Genomic DNA, 21,788 nt, shown 5'->3' with positions numbered 1-21,788 from the left:
TATTCAAGAAGTTCATCTTCTCATTTGCCATTTTTCGGCACATGCTTATATGTGTTAACTTGTATCAATACAAATTAAAGGAGTGAGTGAGTGAGTTTGGTTTAACGCCGCTTTTAACAGTATTCCATTCATATCGCGGCGTGTCAGCTTAATGTGGGAGGAAAGCCCGAAGTGATGCAGGTCTCAGGCGTTTATCACCCACGAGCACGGGTGTGGTGCCGACAAACCTAGAAACATAATCGGGACGAACCGAGATTCGAACCCACAATCATAGGATTCTGGCGTGCCCAAGGGACGCAACTCTGCACATTTACTCGCGGCGCCTTCGACGACTGGACCACCCGCGCGCCCCACAAATTAAAGGAGGAGTACACCCTCGGTACAGTTATGTCAGACGAGCTTAAAATCTTTTACAATATACATACTGGGACACTTTATTCCATTTACCACAATATGAAAAGCGCACAGGTGAAATAGACTTTGTTCACATGTATATACGTGAGCTTCTATCATTACAGAAACACTTCTAAGGAAACTTGCTTAAGATCTTGATCCCATGTACATCTCAATGATAGAAACAACCCTCGCCAGACAAGGCATGGCCTTTTGTGTATTTGTTTGACCTTTGGGCCGTCTGAGGTTGCTTGGTTTGTTGTTTAACGCCACACACAATATTTATCTGGACCAGACAATCAAGTGATTGATATCATGAGCATGCATCAACCAAGTCAGCGAGCCAGACCACCCGATCCCGTTAGTCGCCTATTACGAAAAGCATAGTCGCCTTTTACGGCAAGCATGGGTTGCTGAAGACCTATTCTACCCCGGATCTTGACGGGCTGGGCCGTCTGTGAAAAACATCTTTCGAGACCGTTAAAAAGGTTCATTTTTTATTTACATATGTTCCTACGTGCTATACAACGATGTCATTGAACCAAGTGTAAACTGTTCCTATATTTTATTTACTCAATTTAGGTTGTAACCATCATCTCTTTTCTAAAAAACTGAAGCGCAAGTGGAGGTGAAATTTGATTTTGTATAACATATGCTCAAAAACAACGGTTCAAAGGTTTTTCATGGAACATCATATGATTACTAAAATCGGAAACGGTTCATACATCCAAGCAAGTCACACTGCGCTCATACACAATGCAAATTATATATGTAGTGAGTGAGTGTGGTTTTACGCCGCTTTTAGCAATATTCCAGCAATATCACAGCGGGGGACAACAGAAATGGGCTTCACACATTGTACCCATTTCGGGAATCGAGCCCGGGTCTTCGGCGTAACGAGCGAACCCGACCGCCCAAGTTATATATATGTACAAATGTCTTCTCCTTTACTTGAACATGGGCGGTCGGGTAGCCTAGTGGTTAAAGCGTTCGCTTGTCACGTCGAAGACCCGGGTTCGATTCCTGACGTGGGTTCAATATGTGAAGCCCATTTCTGATGTCCCCCGCCGTGATATTGCTAAAAGTGGCGTAAAACCGTACTCACTCACTCACTCACTCACTGGAACATATATAACGAATCGTAAACATTGGATTGGTTTTGATGCAGCCATGTTGATCCTGTACAAATAATCATCCGTAATATGTCTTATATCTTGTGCATATAGCACAGACTCTTATTTGGAATATAAATGTAGTCAGGAAACACTGGGACGACGAACATACAAAATATTTATGTCTCACAATTTGTTGGGGCGGTCGGGTAGCCTAGTGGTTAAAGCGTTCGCTCGTCACGCCGAAGACCCGGGATCGATTCCCGACATGGGTACATTGTGTGAAGCCCATTTCTGGTGTCCCCCGCCGTGATATTGCTGGAATATTGATAAAAGCGGCGTAAAACCATACTCACTCACTCACTCACTCACAATGTGTGTATCTTGCGATAACTCGGACATGGTTTAAACCTGCAAGACTAAATCGCTTTACACTAAACACTCAAAACATGCTTGACATTCAGCAACATGTCCTTCGGTCTCTCTTTATTTAATCAGTGACTGTCAAATCTTTGGTATTTCCATCACAACATCCAGGTCTCCATGCTTTCGCTGACATTTCTGAACCGGTCTTTGAACATCTTTCGCGTTTGATTGATCAACAAATTAATCCCAAGTCTTTTTTCTTTAGAATAGAAGAAATCAAGAGGAATTGCAGAATGTTTTCTCAGATGGTTCCCATCAGCGTTTGCCAAGGCACAGCGAATGTCTCCTTTAATACCCGACTGTCCCAGGAACACTTTAATCCTGTGTAATTCCTGTGTGAGGTTCTGTTTTAGTGCGTCATAGAAGATGGGCAGAACATCCAGATGCTTCATCCAGGAAGTATAGAACTGACTATAATGACCAATCTCATTCGCAGTAAAGGATCCCCATTCTGAAAGAAAGTTCGCATATTTATAATGTTATATTGTCTACTCGGGATGTAACGATTCAACAAAGCTTCTATAGATCGTGATTGTCGCACATGTCATGTCAAAATACAACCGCTGTAGTAGGCTCAAACGACTCCCCCTAAATTTGACTCTAGAGTCATGATCATATGGGCCTAGGCTCACATGACTCCCCTAGTAAGGCTCAAACCACTCCCTCTAGGCTCAGCTAACTCCCCTACTGGGCCCAAATGACCCCCCTTGTTTTGAAACAAAATGATTACAGAAAAGATCAAACATATCTTGTATTATAAAGGTTTTCAACCCCTCCTAATTTTCTATTCTGAATTGTTAGGTTAAGAATTATCCCCAATTCTGTGTGTCAGATGTTTTAGTGCCAATTATTTTATAACAGTTTTATATTTAACTTTAGTTGGAAAACTCAAGGTGACCCCCTTAGATCACTATACTTTTCGTAACCCATAATTTATTTTCAGAATACTCCCTGTGTCCTGCTTCCGATTCTTGAGTATCAGGCTCAAACTACTTCCCCTATTCTATATCCGATTCTTGAGTATCAGGCTCAAACTACTTCCCCTATTTCATATCCAATTCTTGAGTATCAGGCTCAAACTACTCCCCTTATTCTATATCCGATTCTTGAGTATCAGGCTCAAACTACTTCCCCTATTTCATATCCAATTCTTGAGTATCAGGCTCAAACTACTTCTCCTATTCTATATCCGATTCTTGAGTATCAGGCTCAAACTACTTCCCCTATTTCATATCCAATTCTTTGATATCAGGCTCAAACTACTCCCCCAATTCTATATCCGATTCTTTGATATCAGGCTCAAACTACTCCCCCAATTCTATATCCGATTATTGAGTATCAGGCTCAAACTACTCCCCTTATTCTATATCCGATTCTTGAGTATCAGGCATAAATATCAGGTATAAATGACAGGACCAGTACATCTGTTTCCGATACAACGTTTTAATGTAATCACAAACGTTAACAATGGAATATGTAATGCACTAAAGCGAACGTTTAAAGAAGTATTAGAGATGAAATGGATCGAATTATCATAAAAATGCCCGCGTGTTTTCAGAAGCTGCGAGCTGCTGTAGCTTGGTAGCATTCCGCTCTTTCCTAACGACGGGCTGCTATCTATGTGACGTCATTAGCGTCACGTTTCTTGGTTGTGAAGTCATCCTATATTATGTTCTATGACGTTGCTATTTGTAAGTCAGTGACATCCGCTGTGAGTTTTTTCTCCATCCTTTTATTAATAAAGTCACGAACGTGGTTTCTTCAATAAATAATGTCCTTGCACATCACAATTAATTAAGCAAGAAGGGGGCACAATTGGTGCCCAGGAGGTGCCTGCTTCTTGCCTAAATGTCTTATCCACAAATTTCACATTGATGTTATCGATGAGGAAGTCAAGGGTTTCACCTATTTTTTTCACAGTAAGCTTAAGATGATATTTTCTTTCTTATTTTGACAAATTGAGCTAAACCTTTGAAGATAGAGAACTTATTATATCTATAGTCAACAAATGTCCCACGGATCCAGGGAAGATGTTCTTCCTTAAGTTTGTCGGGTTGGGATGGGGTGTACATAGTTTAAAAACCATGTTTTGATACAAATGAACATCATTCTTTTCTGACATTGCAATATTTCAAGCAAATCCGTTGAGTTTTTGAGGATCCACATGGTACTATTTCCACTTGTCTCAAATGTTTTCTTTGAATATAAAGAAAGAATTAATGATTATGGTTGATCCTGGAGACATCGATTCGGTGGTACATTGCTTGAGCAAGCAATATACCTCTCTTTGTACGAATTTCTAGTGAGCTTTGGAATCTGGTACAAAAGAGGCATGGGTCAAGACAAAAATGAATAGTACTGGTGCGTGGTTTTGGCCTGAAATAGTTTGGGCTGGAAATAGTCGGAATCGTAGAATAGACGTTGCTTTTTTAAGAGATTCCTAATGATTCTGGACACGGTTTTGTCGCTAAAACAATGTATTTTCCATTACTTCTTGTGTTATGAAAGTGTTAGAAAGAACATGTATGCACTTACCGGTGAAATATTTGTCGATGATGGGCGCTCCTGTGTGGTTGGCCTTGATATATTTGAACAGGGACAGGAATGTTTCATACGGGTTTCTTATTATAAGAATGGTTCTGTCATAGAACGTCTCGTCGAACAACTGGTGTGTCTTCACAGCTACCACGGAACCATTAGACAGACTCTCTCCGGGAAAGCCATGGAGTCTCAGATCCTCGTCTGTGTAAACTGACCCAGTGGCAATCCCTGAAATAGAAATGACACAATGATGACTGGTTGTGTGTATATCGTGAGTCGCCACAGGGTCTAATTGAATATATATATTAATATATATAATACACTAAGTTATTTCATGTTCAGTTGTCCAACCGTTTGAACAAACAGTTTTTGTCAAACCCAAATTGATATTCTTTATGAGTCAATGATATGGCATACATTGATATGTCAAGGAGGTCCTAATCCCCGATCTTGAATGAAGATATGTGTTCATCTGAAATCATCCCGTGGGACCCGGGTTGGAACATAGGTCCCCAGCACTATGTGGCTTGTAAGAGGCTACTAATTTGGATCGGATAGTCAAGCCCCATGCCGGAGATCGTTGCTCAGGCTTTCAGTCCTGTTTCTCCTGTTCCAGACTGATATTTTACAGACTGTGATATAGCCTGGGAGGTTGGCGCATGTTACATATTGTTACATTACCTGTTAAATTACACAATGTTACATTACCTGTTACATTCCATACTGTTACATTACCTGTTACAGTCCTTACTGTTATATTACCAGTTAAATTCCTAACTGTTACATTACCTGTTACATTACCTGTTACATTCCTTACTGTTACATTACCAGTTACATTCCTTACTGTTACATTACCAGTTACATACCTTACTGTTACATTACCTATAACATCTCTTACTGTTACATTCCCTATTATAACTCTTACTGTTACATTACCTGTTACACTACCAGTTACATTCTTACTGTTACATTACCTATTATATCCCTTACTGTTACATTACCTATAACATCTCTTACTGTTACATTACCTATTACACTACCAGTTACATTCTTACTGTTACATTACCTATTACATCCCGTACAGTTACATTACCTATAACATCTCTTACAGTTACATTACCTGTTGCATTCCTTACTGTTACATTACCTGTTACATTCCTTACTGTTACATTACCAGTTACATACCTTACTGTTACATTACCTATAACATCTCTTACAGTTACATTACCTATTGCATTCCTTACTGTTACATTACCTGTTACATTCCTTACTGTTACATTACCAGTTACATACCTTACAGTTACATTACCTATTATATCTCTTACTGTTACATTACCTGTTGCATTCCTTACTGTTACATTACCAGTTACATACCTTACAGTTACATTACCTATTATATCCCTTACAGTTACATTACCAGTTACATTACCTATTATATCCCTTACAGTTACATTACCTATTATATCTCTTACTGTTACATTACCTGTTACACTACCAGTTACATTCTTACTGTTACATTACCTATTACATCCCGTACAGTTACATTACCTATAACATCTCTTACAGTTACATTACCTGTTGCATTCCTTACTGTTACATTACCAGTTACATACCTTACTGTTACATTACCTGTTACATTACCAGTTACATTCTTACTGTTACATTACCTATTATATCCCTTACTGTTACATTACCTATAACATCTCTTACTGTTACATTACCTATTACACTACCAGTTACATTCTTACTGTTACATTACCTATTACATCCCGTACAGTTACATTACCTATAACATCTCTTACAGTTACATTACCTGTTACATTCCTTACTGTTACATTACCAGTTACATACCTTACTGTTACATTACCTATTATATCTCTTACTGTTACATTACCTGTTACATTACCAGTTACATTCTTACTGTTACATTACCTATTACATCCCGTACAGTTACATTACCTATAACATCTCTTACAGTTACATTACCTGTTGCATTCCTTACTGTTACATTACCAGTTACATACCTTACTGTTACATTACCTGTTACATTACCAGTTACATTCGTACTGTTACATTACCTATTATATCCCTTACAGTTACATTACCTATTATATATCTTACTGTTACAGTACCTGTCATTTGCTGCAGGAGGTGCCGGACCCACGTGTTGCCTGAGCCAGGGTAACTAGCCAGGGCTATCTGGGGTAGGACTTGGGCAGAAAGTCTTACACTTGGACAATGAAGATCTGAACCGTTCCCACTTGTGGAAAGGAGCATTCTTGAGAACGGCGTTGATTTTCCGTGCAGTATCGTCATGGTAAATATATGTTCCACTGCCACCACGGTCAACAGTAAACCGAAGATAACGGGGACAATAGTTCTAGGGGTCATGTATGCATACCACAAATGCATGATGCCCTTGAGACAGACTTCTCTGAAAGAAAGACGTGATGTTGTAAACCGGTTATTCATTAACAGGAAGAGTGAGTGCATTTTATACAATAACCCAGCACTATCACGACGGGGAAGACAAGAAATTGGCTTCACAGATTGTACCCATGTGGGGAATCGAACCCAGGCCTTCGGCGTGACGAGCGAACGCTTTAACCACTGTCCCTCTACAGGAGGAGAACGTTATAGATGTTAGAGAGTTTAAAAATAAATATTTATTTCCAAACGTATAATTGTGTTTCATTGTCTTAAATCACACTACTGAACACCCGTCGTGCAATTAAATCATTCTCTTATCATCTCTTATAGGTGGCATAACATTATTTATCATTTAACTAAAGCATTTATCCATGACATAAGCTTATGACATAAAAACATGTATGTCATACCCCAATGACATAAGTATGCAAACTAGATATGCAAATTAGATAACCGGAAGTGGGACTTTTTTCGCCGTCAAACGTCCTGTGATGTTTTATATATTTGTAGATGTAGACAATTCCCGAACAACGTTCCATTTTAAGTACTAATTAATTATATGAGGCATGTTTAAGATTTCGCAGCCTTTGGAGACGGCATGGAAACCAAATGAAAACATTACGCCACTGTTTCCGGAACATATTTGGTAAGTTATGTTTCACATGTTCCCTTTAATTTCTTGTTTATTTGTTTGTTTGTTGTTAAACGCGGCACTCAGTAATATACCAGCTGTATAACTGCGGTCTGTAAGTGATAAAGATTGCACCAGACACGCCAGTGATGATATCATGAGCATAGATCCACACAATTAAAATACGGTGACATCCAATCAACCAAGTCATCGAGCCTGACCACCTGATCCATCCAGTCGCCTCTTACCACAAGTTGGTTGCTGGGGACATATATTCTTTTAACAGGAATCTTCATGAGAAATTCCTGCTCTTCTAATTAAGTATCAAGACGTTAGTTCACGGGTTCGTCTTTCTTCATAACTACTTTCTACACACGGGATGATCAGGGCCCACTTGCACAAAGCGATCTTAGCGCGAAGATGATCTTACCTCCCATACTTTAACATAGGCTTACAATAGTCTTAGCACTAAGATCGTTTTGTACAAGTGGGCCCTGACGAATGCAGACTTAGGTCATAGTGATGTTTATTACCCACATGGTTAGAATAGGTCTTCAACAACCCATGCTTGCCGTTACAGGCGACTATGCTTCTCGTAAAAGGCGACTAACGGGATCGGGTGGTCAGGCCCGCTGACTTGGTTGATGCATGTCATCGGTCTCAATTGCATGGATCGATGCTCATGTTGTCAATAACTGGATTCTCTGGTCCAGACTCGATTATTTACAGACCGCCGTCATATAGCTGGAATATTGCTGAGTGCGGAGTTAAACAACAAACCAAACCAAACCATAAACATCTTATGTGCACTAGTACAATTATCTCTTCACGCGCACTAGTGTATTGCTAACGTCACACGGACGACATTGTTGACGTCATTCGAATATTATTGTGACGTAAGGTCGGAATGACGTCACACTAGAAACGACGTCATAGCTGGAGATGTTGACGTCATTCGACAATTGTGGTTTTCTGAGACGGTGGTCGTGATCTTCGTAACCACTCGATCGCAACTTTCCGCAACCTGCAAGAAAACTCGTCCCCATTATCGATTAATGTTATGTGCGAAAATACGACAAACCAATCAGAATGCGCGTATGACTTCCAGTACTTCAGGAATAATTTCTGATCTTACATATGTCTTGCATCTAAATATATACCCGAGATACAGTCATGTGTATTCAGTCATACTGTATCCTACGTGGCCCATAAGGGACATGGAGTCTGTTTTTTCATTATTTTGACATTTCACTTACTTTTATCGTTACCTTTTGCAAATTAACACGATTTGTCTTACAAATATGTGATAAATCATGTGTAAAGAAGATATTGAATCGCTGAAAAGTGAAACGAAAATGTCCAAAACTAAAACGAAAATGTCAAAAAACAAAAACGAAAATGGAAAAAACTAAAATAAAAATGTCAAAACCAAAAGCGAAAATGTCCAAAACTAAAATGAAACCACCGCGGTGAAAATAGTTTTCTTTGGTTTCAAAATATTGAAAAACAGACTCCATGTCCCTTATGGGCCACCGTAGTATCCTGATTTGTTTTAAACATCATCTGGAATACGTATGATATAAGGGGGAAATATATGTGCATAATTATGCAACGAATTGACAATTATTTTAGCTATGCCCGTTTTAGTTAAGGCGGAACCCAGTCGCAAAAACGGCCACGAGAGGGGCACGAGTCACTATTCTTCTTGTCCCGGAATAACACAAGTTGGTCACGAATGGTCGTGACCAGTGCATTTTTCTACAAAGGGGCTGAAAAGTGTGAAGAAATTATGGGTAATAATAAACTTATTACACTCGCGTGTGTGTCACTGATATGCGTAACTTGTATAAGAATGTATGTATTGCACTCGCTCTCGTTCGAGAAATACAAGAATTTTCACACTCGTTTCAGTATGAGACACATGCTCGAATACTAATCTCTATTTCCATGTGTTTTGAAGTAACGGTCTTCATAAAAATCGTATATGCACTTGTGCAAATGTCATTTCACGCAAACCAGTGTATTGTTTACGTCATCCGGACGACACTGTTGACGGCATTCGAATCTTATTGTGACGAAAGGTCGGAATGACGTTTAAGATTGTCGACGCCATTCGACAAAACTGATGTTCAATGAAGACATTTCGTGATCAGTGCATTTTTCTCAAGGGGATCTCCAACGGATTAAGCAATAATGAGAGGGTGCTTTCAAAATTGAGATATAGGGGGCTCTTATTAGAATATTATTTTGGTGGTGGTGGTGAAAGATAAATTAAGTGGTTTATGCTGACAGCCTGAAATGTTTATATACGACAGATATATTTTTCCAGAATTTAATTGCCCATAATTAAGGGCGCATATAACACACGAGTGAGTATTATACACGAATAAATAAGTCACATTATAAATAAGTATACATTGATCAATCGGAAGGGGTGCTAATTGGGATTGTTTACAAGCCAATATGTTAGCAATTATCGCCGTGGGCGCTTATTTAGAGCGGGGCGCTTATTACGTCGAATAGCGACGAATACGGTAATAAAGAAATCATTACACTCACATTTGTGCCATACTAATTTTACGAAACTCCTGTAAGAATTCATGTATTACTCACGCTCTCGCTCGGGAAATACAAGAATTCTGACACTCGTTTCGTAAAATCAGTATGAGACACAATCTCATATAACAATTTCTTTATAACACACATTCTTAGGGAGCATTAAGCGTTATAACGTTATTCGTTTTATTTTGGGGTAACCATTGTTTCGAGAAAAGCAATAAAACGACAACAGCATACTTTCGAGAAATACATTATTTCGAGATAACCATTATTTCGAGATGAACATTATAACTCAATAAGGACTATTTCATACTCACACATCAGCTCTCACAATACCCCACAAACTGCAGATGTTTACTATTCAAATACGGAATTATTATTTATTAAGAGTTTAACTTTATCATTGATTAATCTTTTGAATGTTAGCTTGTGAAAGGCGTTAAATGGTTGCTATCGACCATGCCCCATAAGGCTATGCATAGCGATGTGTCTTTGTAACCTATGATCAACGCATAGCAAACGCAATTGTCACCGCTTTATACATGATTGAGGCTGTGACATCTTGGGACTCAAATATACAACTTTAACCATTTCCACGTGTGTCTTAGTGGCGGGTGCTATTGGCGGGGCAGAACGTGCTTAACCTCAAGTCTTTGAATGGCATTTAGAAGTGATACACATTAGCAAGAGTATTTAGGAACAGAATTTATGTCAACTTCTTTATTATGAGGAACACAACGTTTCGGAGTATATATATACTTACTCCTTCATCAGGTGAAGGAGTTGACATAAATTCTCTTTCTTATGTTCAGCCTTTTCGCATTTTCAATGATCCATTCACATATTTTTCACCGCTATTTTACCTTTAAATCCAAATAGAATCTGTTTCGTTGGACTGGTTATTCTCGAGTAGTGACGTTTTAATTTAACCATGAGAGTCTGAAATCAGAAGTGACATTTATCTAACCGACACAAATAAAGTATTTCTTTAAAAAAACAACACTGCTCGCATTTTAATCTGTGCGTACTCCAATCTATAAACCAAAAACTTGTCTAAGGGTAATTTTGTGTACAAGGTAAACTGGCTCAACTGTGCGTATACCTGCATGCATTACGCTTGGTCGTGGGCTAAACTGTGCGTATACCTGCATGCATTACGCTTGGTCGTGGGCTAAACTGTGCGTATACCTGCATGCATTACGCTTGGGCGTGGGCTAAACTGTGACATTCTGAAAGAGCAGCAGTAACTGGGTACTGCGTTGTCACAAAATTAGATATGACAGTAAAGAAACTAGTTATTTTCGGACATTAAATATTACAAAACTGGTATTTTTAGTTAGGTCAAGGATTATTATTGCACAATAACACAGCTTTCGTTGCGTGGCTGTGTGTTCAATGGAAAATGATTGTGAAAAACCGGGTGCCAAAATGATAGTTAGCAGACTCTAACAGTGTATGTTTAAAGTCTCACCTCTTTTCGAGTCTGTTCTTGACTTTCACGTTTCATCGTGTTTTAGAAACGTGTTTCTGCCTGTTCACCATTTGGTTTACGATGTCGACCGATTAAAATTAAATATGGCGTCAACAAATTGAGTATACTATCGATTGCATGTTTATGTATAACACGTGTCCCAACTACGACTTACAAAAAAACAAAACATGCTGCCTTACCTTTATGTCACGTGGGAAGTTTTGTTAATTATATTCTGTTATGAAAATAATCTGCTACAATAGGGATTTTAGTAATAAACAGGTTTAATCCATATTCCGGTCGCCTAGTCATATTAGAAATAATTAGGTTTAAAAGAATCTGTATTTCATGATACAATTATATTCTGTAAATAATACTGTAAAATGTGATTGTGCACTTTCTGATGCGTAGAAAACCCCAACAAAATGTGAGTGCCAGATGCCAAATGAAATAATTGGGAAAGCAATTTATGTTTTGGAGTCACGCTATTGTTGTTGAAATCATATTTATCGTTTATAATATTTATTGCATAGTTATGCATACTCAACCACCAACTTGACCCGCGCACCAAGTACAATGTACTTGTTATATGCCTTTGCCGCGAACTGAAAAATCTGTTCCTAGCGGTGATCCGTTTCAATAGTCAATCAGAGTTATCTGCCTAACAGAGGGCGTAAAATAGCAGAAGCAACATTGACATTCATTTTAACAGTTCATGACACTGTAGAGGTAAACAAAACAGTTATAATATATATGTATTGTAGTGACAATCTTCACGATAACACAGTTAGCCATTTGAGTATTAATGTACGAATTAATTATTTCACAGCACAATGGAGTTCAGCCTTGTGTTGCGAGGTCGAGTACGAGGACACAGAAAATTTTTTCACACACGAGTTCAGGTGTCTGAGAAATGCATTTGCTGTTGGGGAAAATCGTTGAACCGTGAAACTGACATTGACGTTTTGTCTCAAAACGTTCGTTCTTATGTATTGCTATCAAAGGCGTTTTAGGACAGAAAAGAAATTAAGTTTGGTTGAGTTATGTTGTCGATATGCTCTATATATTCATAAAAATGGACTGTATCCTATTTGAATCTAACACCTCTTAATTAATATATTTCTACATAGCTAACAATAGAATCATGGTAATTTGTAACATTAATGCAACAGCTGCGCTATCCCTTTGGCATGAGACTAGTTGAATTATGATGACTAATATTAGGCCTTGGACTGGTTTGGGTGGGTACCCGGGTAGTAAGTTTGGACTCGTCCCATCCCCAACTAATATATAGACAAATGCTGAATAATATATCCCAAGTTAAGGGTTTTCAGACACTAAGAAACATTAATAGTTGTCTTGCTAATCACACGAACAACTGTAAAACGTGTCACAAACTTTATCTTAAAAAGAAGCCATCATCATGATCATCTGAATATTTACAATCTCTGTTTGAAGCCACACCCCTTGTTTTAGCGCGAGTAATCGCGATGAACACGGCCATCCAAAAATGTATGACATCTGAAAACATATGATCCAACGATATTGGCCCTACACTTACGAATATTATGATAATGGATGTCCATCTGTCTTAATTTGTTAGATACAAGAGAAAAGTCTGTTTGCGGGGAAAAGGCAAGCAGAGGAGAGAAAGCTTGGGGGTTATCGGATATTGTTTCCAAACAATGTTTCATAACTGTCTACATACTGGCCCTTTAAACTGGCATACATCTGGACTAATACAAGCAATCACACCACACACACATGCTTGCACGTCGCTATATAATTCAATAATCTTGAAATTGACATTAATCCCCATTTCACCTCACCCCTCCCTTACTATTATGGGCACAACCCAGCTGATCCACAGAGGCGAATGTCAAGTACAGCAGGCATAGACACAGCCACAAGTTTGTTATTCTGAGGTTCATGAAAATCTAGAGGGCTATTTGTTGTTATTTAAACTATTATTACAAAGTGACTAGTTGCATATGACCAATGGTATTTACCCCTGTACAGTAAGAGCAGACATAGTGATGCTTAATGAATACATGATGCTGCTAATTACTTACTTTCAAAAGATCATATTAACTTGTGCAGCAATGCTTGGAACCTTCACAGTCTTCGTCAGTTGACCTGACCTATCTCAATTACATATATTTCTTATTTTGCCTAATTGCTATTAATCAAAGTTTGATCATATGTCAAGCAGAATATATCAAGGTTGTTAGTAAAGTCAACATTATTATTTAACTCTTTTTAAGTCTACTTTATTGGTGTTGTCATGAATGAGAAAAGGAATTCTTAAAGGAAGGGGCACCCTCATGACACCTTTTAAAATGTTGTAGGCTAGGAACTGCCACTCGTATTCATTTGGTGACACATTTGAGGGTAGTGGCTGACATTCCCATTAATTTTTAATTAATTAATTTTGTGACTCATTATGCCTTGATTTACAGCATATGTACAATATGATACATTCTTTGACTGAAATGACAACATGTACAGCTAAGGATGGTATGAGGCCCTGGTCTATTCAACTATAACCATGAATACGCTCAAGGTGGCTTAGCTACTGGTAACCTGAATAATATAACTAAAATCTATTTCAAAACACGCCAAGCCTTCAAGCTAAAGATAAACATTTTGACTGAATTTGACTGAAGTGCTTTGGGCACCGACTGCTCCTGTGATAATCCTTTATTTTGAATAAACATGATCATGATGATACTTCTATATCAATTACAAATGCAGGCAGTTGATATTTAACAGAATGGCTTAAAGCTGAAACAAAAATTCAATTTTAGGTACTCTTAGAATCTGTCTGTTGTTATCAGATATTCCTGTAACACTTGTCGCGAATATGAACTTGCTTCAAGAAACACACCAAGGACTGTGCCCTACCTAAAAGACCCTTGAAGATCTGGGGTAGAATAGGTCTTCAGCAACCCATTCTTGCCGTAAAAGGCGACTATGCTTGTCGTAAGAAGCGACTCACGGGATCGGGTGGTCAGACTCGCTGACTTGGTTGATGCATATCATCGTATCCCAATTGTGTGGATCGAAACTCATGATGTCAATCACTGGATTGTCTGGTCCAGACTTTATTATTTACTGACCGCCGTCATATAGGTGGAATATTGCTGAGTGTGGCATTAAACAACAAACCAACCAGCTTGTCTCAGATATGCACTTGCTTTAAGAAACACACCAAGGACTGTGACTTACCTGAACAACTGTCTGTAAGTTTAAGTCACTGACTTCCCAACACAGATATGTCAACCCTTGGTTGTGGTAAACAGCCATGATATGACCTCTAACCATTGCTAACTACTGGTACTATTCATATGGCTGTGACATTGTCTGTGTATGGTATTAATGATTATTGTGTTCTATCATTTTATTGCAATATATTGAGACGTTAGGAATTAGTATTTGATTAGTACAGGTCATAAAAAGAATTGATCCCTCTCAAAGGCCCCATTGGTTTCGAATTCAATACACTGTGCACACCATGAAACATACTGGTACGTGCAGGTGGAGGCTTATGAATATGACTAGAGAACATTGTAAAGAGGAAATAGCTTCACTGACTTAGGCCACATATTTATTTTTTTTCATTTCATGGGCCTGCGGCCCTCCTGGAAAGCAGCTGAAAAAGAAATAAATTATACATTAAAATATTTATTTTCATTATGTCTCCCGCTGCTAATATGGACCCTCTTATACAATGTATACAATATAAAATGTTATATATGAATTCCATGTACCGGTATACATCACTATCCGCGATTCAATCGGCCACCTGCACCTCCATAGCGGAATGATTTTCATATAAATAAATAATTAAATAATTGACAAATATTTTTGTTTCAATTTTGACCGACATTCTGTGGCAAAGCTGGAAAAAATCTGTGAAACATATGATTAAAAAAGTTTGGCCTAATCAATATCATGCCTATTTTGAGAATTGTTGATTGTAATTGTATTTGTCTATTTAATCATGTTAATTAAGTTTCAACTCTGTATTTGGCATGCCACAATAATGTTATGCTTGCTATGCTATTGTCATGGTTATTGTCATTATTATGAATGGAATTAAAAAAAATATATTCTTCAAGTTCTCAGAACAATATAAATGTTTGGTAAGTTTCAGAAGTAACGTCTGTTTAAAACATTCTGAGTGAAGTGGAGTGCAGTATGTTATTCTTTATGAGCAGCCTGTGGCAATTATTGGGCATTCTACCATGAATTTGGAAAATACAGATTGGTTAATCAGAGGTTTCAAGTCACAACGACCTCATCTGACTGAAACAGCTGATTTGCCGGCCACATCATTGTGGAAGTTATTGTTTTTATTTAAAGACTTTAAAGTATAAATGACAATACATTTTGAGCAATCAACACAATAGACGTCGATGAAGTGAGTGTATCTATAGTTTTTGCGGTAACAGAGCTTAATATTTGACGTTTTTCTGTAGTCGACTGCCGTTTTGAGTATCAATGTATGACATCAATAGTGACAAGCAGTGTTGACCTCAACCTTGCAAGGCTTGCTCAATGATGTTTGTTGGTGACAAGGCTCCAGATAATATTTTGAGACATTGTGTATTTTACTCATATTATCATTCACTTTTTCTTTAGGTTTTCAATGTAATTTTACTCCCTCATGTCTAGTCTAATGGGTAATTTTAAACCGATGAGAGAATCCTTTTTGAACGTGATTCTGCTTAAAATGCTGTTTCAGGTGACTTCTATTTTGCATCTGAAAATGTCATGCCACAAGTATGTAACATATCATATAAGATTACAACAGCAATACATGGCTAAGTTACAAAAGCGAGACATTGCACTGTTTTTGTGTTATTCACAGAAGTTGAGTTCATGTATATGTGATGCCTGCATTTCGATCATAAAATAAAGATCTGTGAAGACCAAGTAATTACCATGATTATGCACAGTGATGTTAAACTGTTGAGTTTTTAAAATATATGTATTAATATTTGTATGCAAGCAATTAAATTTGAATGGGCTGTGGTGGCATATTGTGCATATTTTACACAAATGTGCGGCTTGTCTGGAGCTCCCCGAGTGCTCATTTCATGTCAGCTAGTAACTGTACTGCACACTTTCAATCCCTGTAAGGGGGCACGGGTGGCCCAGTCGTCTAAGGCGCTGTGATTCGCTGTGCAGAGTTGCATCAATATTTGATGAAGATTGAAATTGAATTAAGGAGTGTCTCAAAAGCTGATATCAAAATGGAGGAGAAGTTCAGAAATCCGGTTACTGCAGCTAATATTAGTCATATGAGTTAATGTTTTCATATATATTTTTTTGTTTGTAGTTGCTATGGCAACAGGTTAGTTGCCATGGTTGTGAAGCAGTCATGCAACATGCCAGGGGAGGATGTGGTTAGTGTGAAAATGCAGATGAACCTGGAGGAATACCGAGAGTTCATATGCGGATGGGGAGCAGCTCTCATCAACATCACCGCTACTTTTCCCATCAACAAAGCCATGTTCAGGCAGCAGTTACATGGTATTTCAGGTAGGATGCTCCAAGCAACATGTACACACGAACTGCAGGTTCCTTTCAACCCTACCATTTTTCAGGTTGAATTATATGAACCTTGCTTCATCATGTTTATAGGAACCAAGTAGAATAGGTCTTCAGCAACCCATGCTTGCCCCGAAAGGCGACTATGCTTGTCGTAAGAGGCGACTAACGGCATCGGGTGCTCAGGCTCGCTGACTTAGTTGATGCATGTCATTGTATCTCAGTTGCGTGGATCGATGCTCATGAAATCAGTCACTTGATTGTCTGGTCCAGACTCGATTATTTACAGACAGGTCATATAGCTGGAATATTGTTGAGAGTTCCATTAAACAATAAACAGACAAACAAAGGTAGGATGGTCCGTGCAGCATGTAAGCACTAATCGCAGGTTCCCTTCAACCGTAAACCTTCTCAGGATGAATTATTTGAACAATGCTTCATAATATTTATAGCCTACTAGCCTGAGTCAGTTTGTCTTATGTTAATGGTATCCTGAGGCTAGTCAAAATTCAGGCTTTTTAGTTGGTGTCTTTATATGTTATCCCTATTCAAGCTACTAAATGTTCAGGTTATAGTTGAAAAGTACATGTGGAAGTGTAAGAACTGATCATGATCCACGTGCACAAAGTGATCTTAGCGCTGAGATGATCAGAACTCCCATACTTTTAACATAGACTTACAATAGTTTTAGTGCTGAGGTCACTTAGCAAGTGGGCACTGACTACATACCTGCTGACTCTCATGCTCATCAATATAATGCTTATGGTTTGAAACATCTGGTAATTGTCATGCGGAAAACTGTATGTCATAGTATTTCTCACACAAAATTGTATTACTTTGATCTCTTTTTTAAACATTCACATTCTTGCCTCTTTCTGGCCTGTAAACCTAGTATGCTTGTCGTAAGAGGCAACTAACGGGATCAGATGGTCAGGCTCACTGACTTGGTTGATGCATGTCACCGATGCCAATTGCGTAGATCAATGCTTTTGATGTCAATTACTGCATTGTCTGGTCCAGACTTTGTTATTTACAGACCGCTGATAACAAGCCGGAATATTGCTGAGTGCAGCATTAAGCAACAAACAAGTTCGGAATATCTGAAACAACTGAGGAAAATGAAGCCATTATTTTAGATGTTATATTCATCCATCTATTTGACACTCTTTTCACGGATATGGTATTCATGTCAGGCTCTTGTTTCAGGTTTCAAAGCTGTGACACAGTTACAGAAGGAAGGCCTTGGCAACTTGTACCGTGGTGTAGTCCCCCCACTGATGCAGAAAACAACCTCCCTGTCGCTGATGTTTGGGATGTACCACAAGTTTCAGCACATGTTAATGGATCAGTGTCCGACATGGTCCAAAACATCAGTTCAAGCAACGGCAGCGATGTTGGCTGGGATGACTGAAGCGACACTGTCGCCTTTCGAGCGTGTTCAGACTTTAATGCAGGATCGGACCTATCATAAGAGATTTACCAACACACCTCATGCCATGTATGAATTGCGTACTTATGGTCTCAGGGAGTACTATAGAGGCCTTACTCCGATCCTGATGCGAAATGGACCGAGCAATGTCATGTTCTTCTTAGGGAGAGACTTTCTCCACGATCTTGTGCCGCTAGGGGAAAGTCCAACAGAGAGGTTTTTGAAACATTTCATCAGTGGTGCTGTTCTGGGTGCTTTTATAAGTACCTTCTTTTACCCCCTGAATGTTGTCAAGACAAGGATGCAATCGAAGCTAGGAGGAGAGTATTTAGGGGTTTGGCGTACCTTCCTGGTCGTACTTGAAGAACGCGGGTACAGTGTCAGAAAACTATTCCGAGGATACCACCTCAACTACACCCGATCGTTTCTCTCATGGGGAATTATCAACGCTTCCTATGAGTATCTCATGAAGCATTTGTTCAGGAAATCCGAGCTTTCTTGACCTTAAACGCTGGCATAATTTGGACTGTATGAAAGTGCTGTGTTGACTTGAAGTAGCATGCAAGTGATTTTCTGTGTGGTTTGATATAGAAAGCATGCAGTGAGTTAACTTGTTTAAAAGGCATTACTTAGATGTTGACTGGTGACAAGGTAGACACAAATTTATGGATAACAACTTCTTTAGTACTGTAAAAAGCGACGTTTCGGTATGGATCCTTTTACCATTGTCAAGCAGGACAACAGTATAAGGATCTATACCGAAACATCACTTTTTACAGTATTAAAGAAGTTGTTATCCATAAAATTGTGTTTACATTGTGTTCTTACAGATTAGACTATCCTAGATATGCTTAAGATATCATGCGATTTACTATCATTGAGAATACTGGAATACTGTCAGCATTTTAGAGGTAACAACATTTTCAAGCTATCATGTAGCTTAGTCCTTGACAATCATGACAATTACCTTATCTGCTTGACCATAAAAGAGTTTGGGATCAAAGTATTGACATCAACTCCCAATGATCATGATGATTGAAAATCTATATATTGATATTTCATTGGTAACATATGTCTACCATTTTGCACCAATATGACATCAATAACTATATGAGATTATCAGTCATCATATTCCTTGACAGCATACTTCAGTTAAAAAATGAAATTGCTGGTAGTTTTAATAAAGTGTGCCAGTAAACGTGGTGAACATGGTTCATGGTTTATTGAGGTTGTTGAACCTGCATCTTTCACTGATGATGTTCACTGTGCCATGGGGGGCACGGGGGGCACGGGTGGCCCAGTCGTCCAGGGCGCCGCGGTTCGCTATGCAGAGTTGCGTCCCTTGGGCACGCCAGAAACCTATGGTTGTGGGTTCGAATCCTGGTTCGCCCCGATTATGTTTCTAGGTTTGTCAGCACCATACCCGTGCTCGTGGGTTTCACCGAAGTGGTAAATGTCTGAGACCTGCATCACTTCGGGCTTTCCTCCCACATTAAGCTGACTCGACGTGATGTAACTGGAATACTGTTAAAAGCGGCGTTAAACCCAACTCACTCACTCACTCACTCATTGTGCCATGTGTGCATCCAGTTGTCACCCAGTATTTGTGGTCCTATGGTGTATTGCAGGTGTAGGGAAATATTTCTGCTTGTTCATTCATGATATTGATGTAAGGCACTATTGCCATGATTGCGCGACTCTATCCATAATATTATTAAATCAAGAACTATTTGTGGAAGGTCAAATCCACATTGATGACAGCATGATTGATTAAAACATGATTAATAATGCTTCGTTCAGGAAAAGTCTATTTAATGCATCAATCATTTGCAATTCAACCTGAAGTAATCGCTGCTAATGAAAGATCAACAAACTATGTTGATGGATCTATTCACGTCTCCATATGAAATTAATAAGTTTGTGAACATGATACTAACAATGATTAACATGATTTATATGTTGAAATAAGGTTCTATATTGGATTCAAAACCACATAAAATTGTTTGTCATAAGAAATTATGCTGTATGTTTTCACATGTCCTTATTTTTCATCAGCCATTGACATTGTCAGACCCACAGCCTTTGGCCACTCAAGTACAGTGCTGTAGGAGTAGACATACATGGATTTATCAAGAGGCTGCTCAGAGGCTGATTTGTCTGCTGAAAAAAATCATAAAACATGTTAAAACTTCCAATATTGGAATTAAACACTTTCCAATTCATGTTATCCATGTTATTAGGGTAAGCATGTAAGTAAGAACAATTTTTAAGTACTGAATAATGCTATGACTTTGCAGAGGTGATGTATATTTCACTGAGAAACAGACCAACAAGGCGGAATAGGCATTAATGCTTAGTTGTAATTTGGAATGTTAGGATACCTCTGAATTTAAGAAAATAAGAACTAAAGAAATCCCAATTTGAGCCATATTGTCAAGGGCAATTATTTTGGAACCCTGGAGAAATCCTTGATGTATTCTTTTTATATGATGACAGTATTTGTTAGTTGATATAGGGATTAATAATGATCTGATGATATTGTTAAGAATCCTAAAGTGGTATTTGAAGTAGAACGATGGTATTTCATGTGGTGTTGTTCTCATGGTCAATTATCTGTTCTCATTAAAAGGACAGTAACACTGAAGATCCTTGGAATCATTCAATTAGGCCATTTTCTAGCTCTGTAGAATCTATAAATGGCAACAGCTGTCTTTTCAATGGTGTGAAGAACCCAGAGCATGTATATTTTTTGTGCACTTTTTTATAGACGTTCAATGGCAGGTATTTTTAGAATCATAATATCATTCTGAAGTATTTTTATGAGATTTCTTTACATCCTTATTCTTGTTATTTGTTGCTGAGTCATGTTTTAATGGAAAGATGCTGTATTCTGTATTGCTTTTGGGTTGAAAACAAAACTATATCAGGTTATCCTGTTTAGCAGTCACAATATGTCTGCATGCAATGCAGGTAGATTGATTTTAATGTCGGCGACTACAAACTGAAACTTTAACTGGCAAGTATGTATATATCGGGTATTTACAATTTTAATAACCACACCTCTACCATGTCTGTCGCCGCGAATAGCTGTAATATTGCTGATGCTGTGTAAAGCAATATTTATTTATTCATTCATTCTACCATGTCTGCCTACAGATTTCTATCTTTCAAGGAATATGTACTTGTTTTTTGGGGAAAGGAACTGTATGAAAGAACTCATGTTGGTCATCTGATTTATCT

At 38.3% G+C, this 21,788-nt stretch overlaps 2 protein-coding genes across 4 annotated transcripts; one reads left to right on the top strand and one right to left on the bottom strand.

Annotated features, from left to right (window-relative positions):
* Positions 1 to 256: 256 nt before the first annotated feature.
* LOC124110937 (WSCD family member AGAP003962-like) lies at positions 257 to 14,865 on the bottom strand. 3 transcript variants are annotated; one of them, XM_046470425.2, is made up of 5 exons: positions 11,564 to 11,827; positions 10,956 to 11,031; positions 6,605 to 6,906; positions 4,467 to 4,700; positions 257 to 2,382 (listed from the first exon to the last, which is right to left on the bottom strand). In XM_046470425.2, the coding sequence occupies exons 3-5, from the start codon at positions 6,882 to 6,884 to the stop codon at positions 2,030 to 2,032; spliced, it is 867 nt and encodes a 288-aa protein (XP_046326381.1). In that variant the 5' UTR covers positions 6,885 to 6,906; positions 10,956 to 11,031; positions 11,564 to 11,827; the 3' UTR covers positions 257 to 2,029. The 3 variants fall into 3 exon arrangements, with proteins under 3 accessions (XP_046326381.1, XP_046326382.1, XP_048250701.1); XM_046470426.2 differs by lacking the exons at positions 10,956 to 11,031; positions 11,564 to 11,827 and adding an exon at positions 14,792 to 14,865; XM_048394744.1 differs by lacking the exon at positions 10,956 to 11,031.
* On the top strand, positions 12,229 to 19,920 carry LOC124110936 (mitochondrial nicotinamide adenine dinucleotide transporter SLC25A51-like). The gene is made up of 3 exons (XM_046470424.2): positions 12,229 to 12,292; positions 16,908 to 17,110; positions 18,326 to 19,920. The coding sequence occupies exons 2-3, from the start codon at positions 16,933 to 16,935 to the stop codon at positions 19,048 to 19,050; spliced, it is 903 nt and encodes a 300-aa protein (XP_046326380.1). The 5' UTR covers positions 12,229 to 12,292; positions 16,908 to 16,932; the 3' UTR covers positions 19,051 to 19,920.
* The last annotated feature ends 1,868 nt before the right edge of the window (positions 19,921 to 21,788 follow it).

Source organism: Haliotis rufescens, unplaced genomic scaffold (genome assembly GCF_023055435.1).
Source record: "Haliotis rufescens isolate VD_foot unplaced genomic scaffold, xgHalRufe1.0.p SCAF_1, whole genome shotgun sequence".
Classification (NCBI taxonomy): Eukaryota; Metazoa; Mollusca; class Gastropoda; order Lepetellida; family Haliotidae; genus Haliotis; species Haliotis rufescens.
This window is presented reverse-complemented; position numbering and strand designations above follow the sequence as displayed.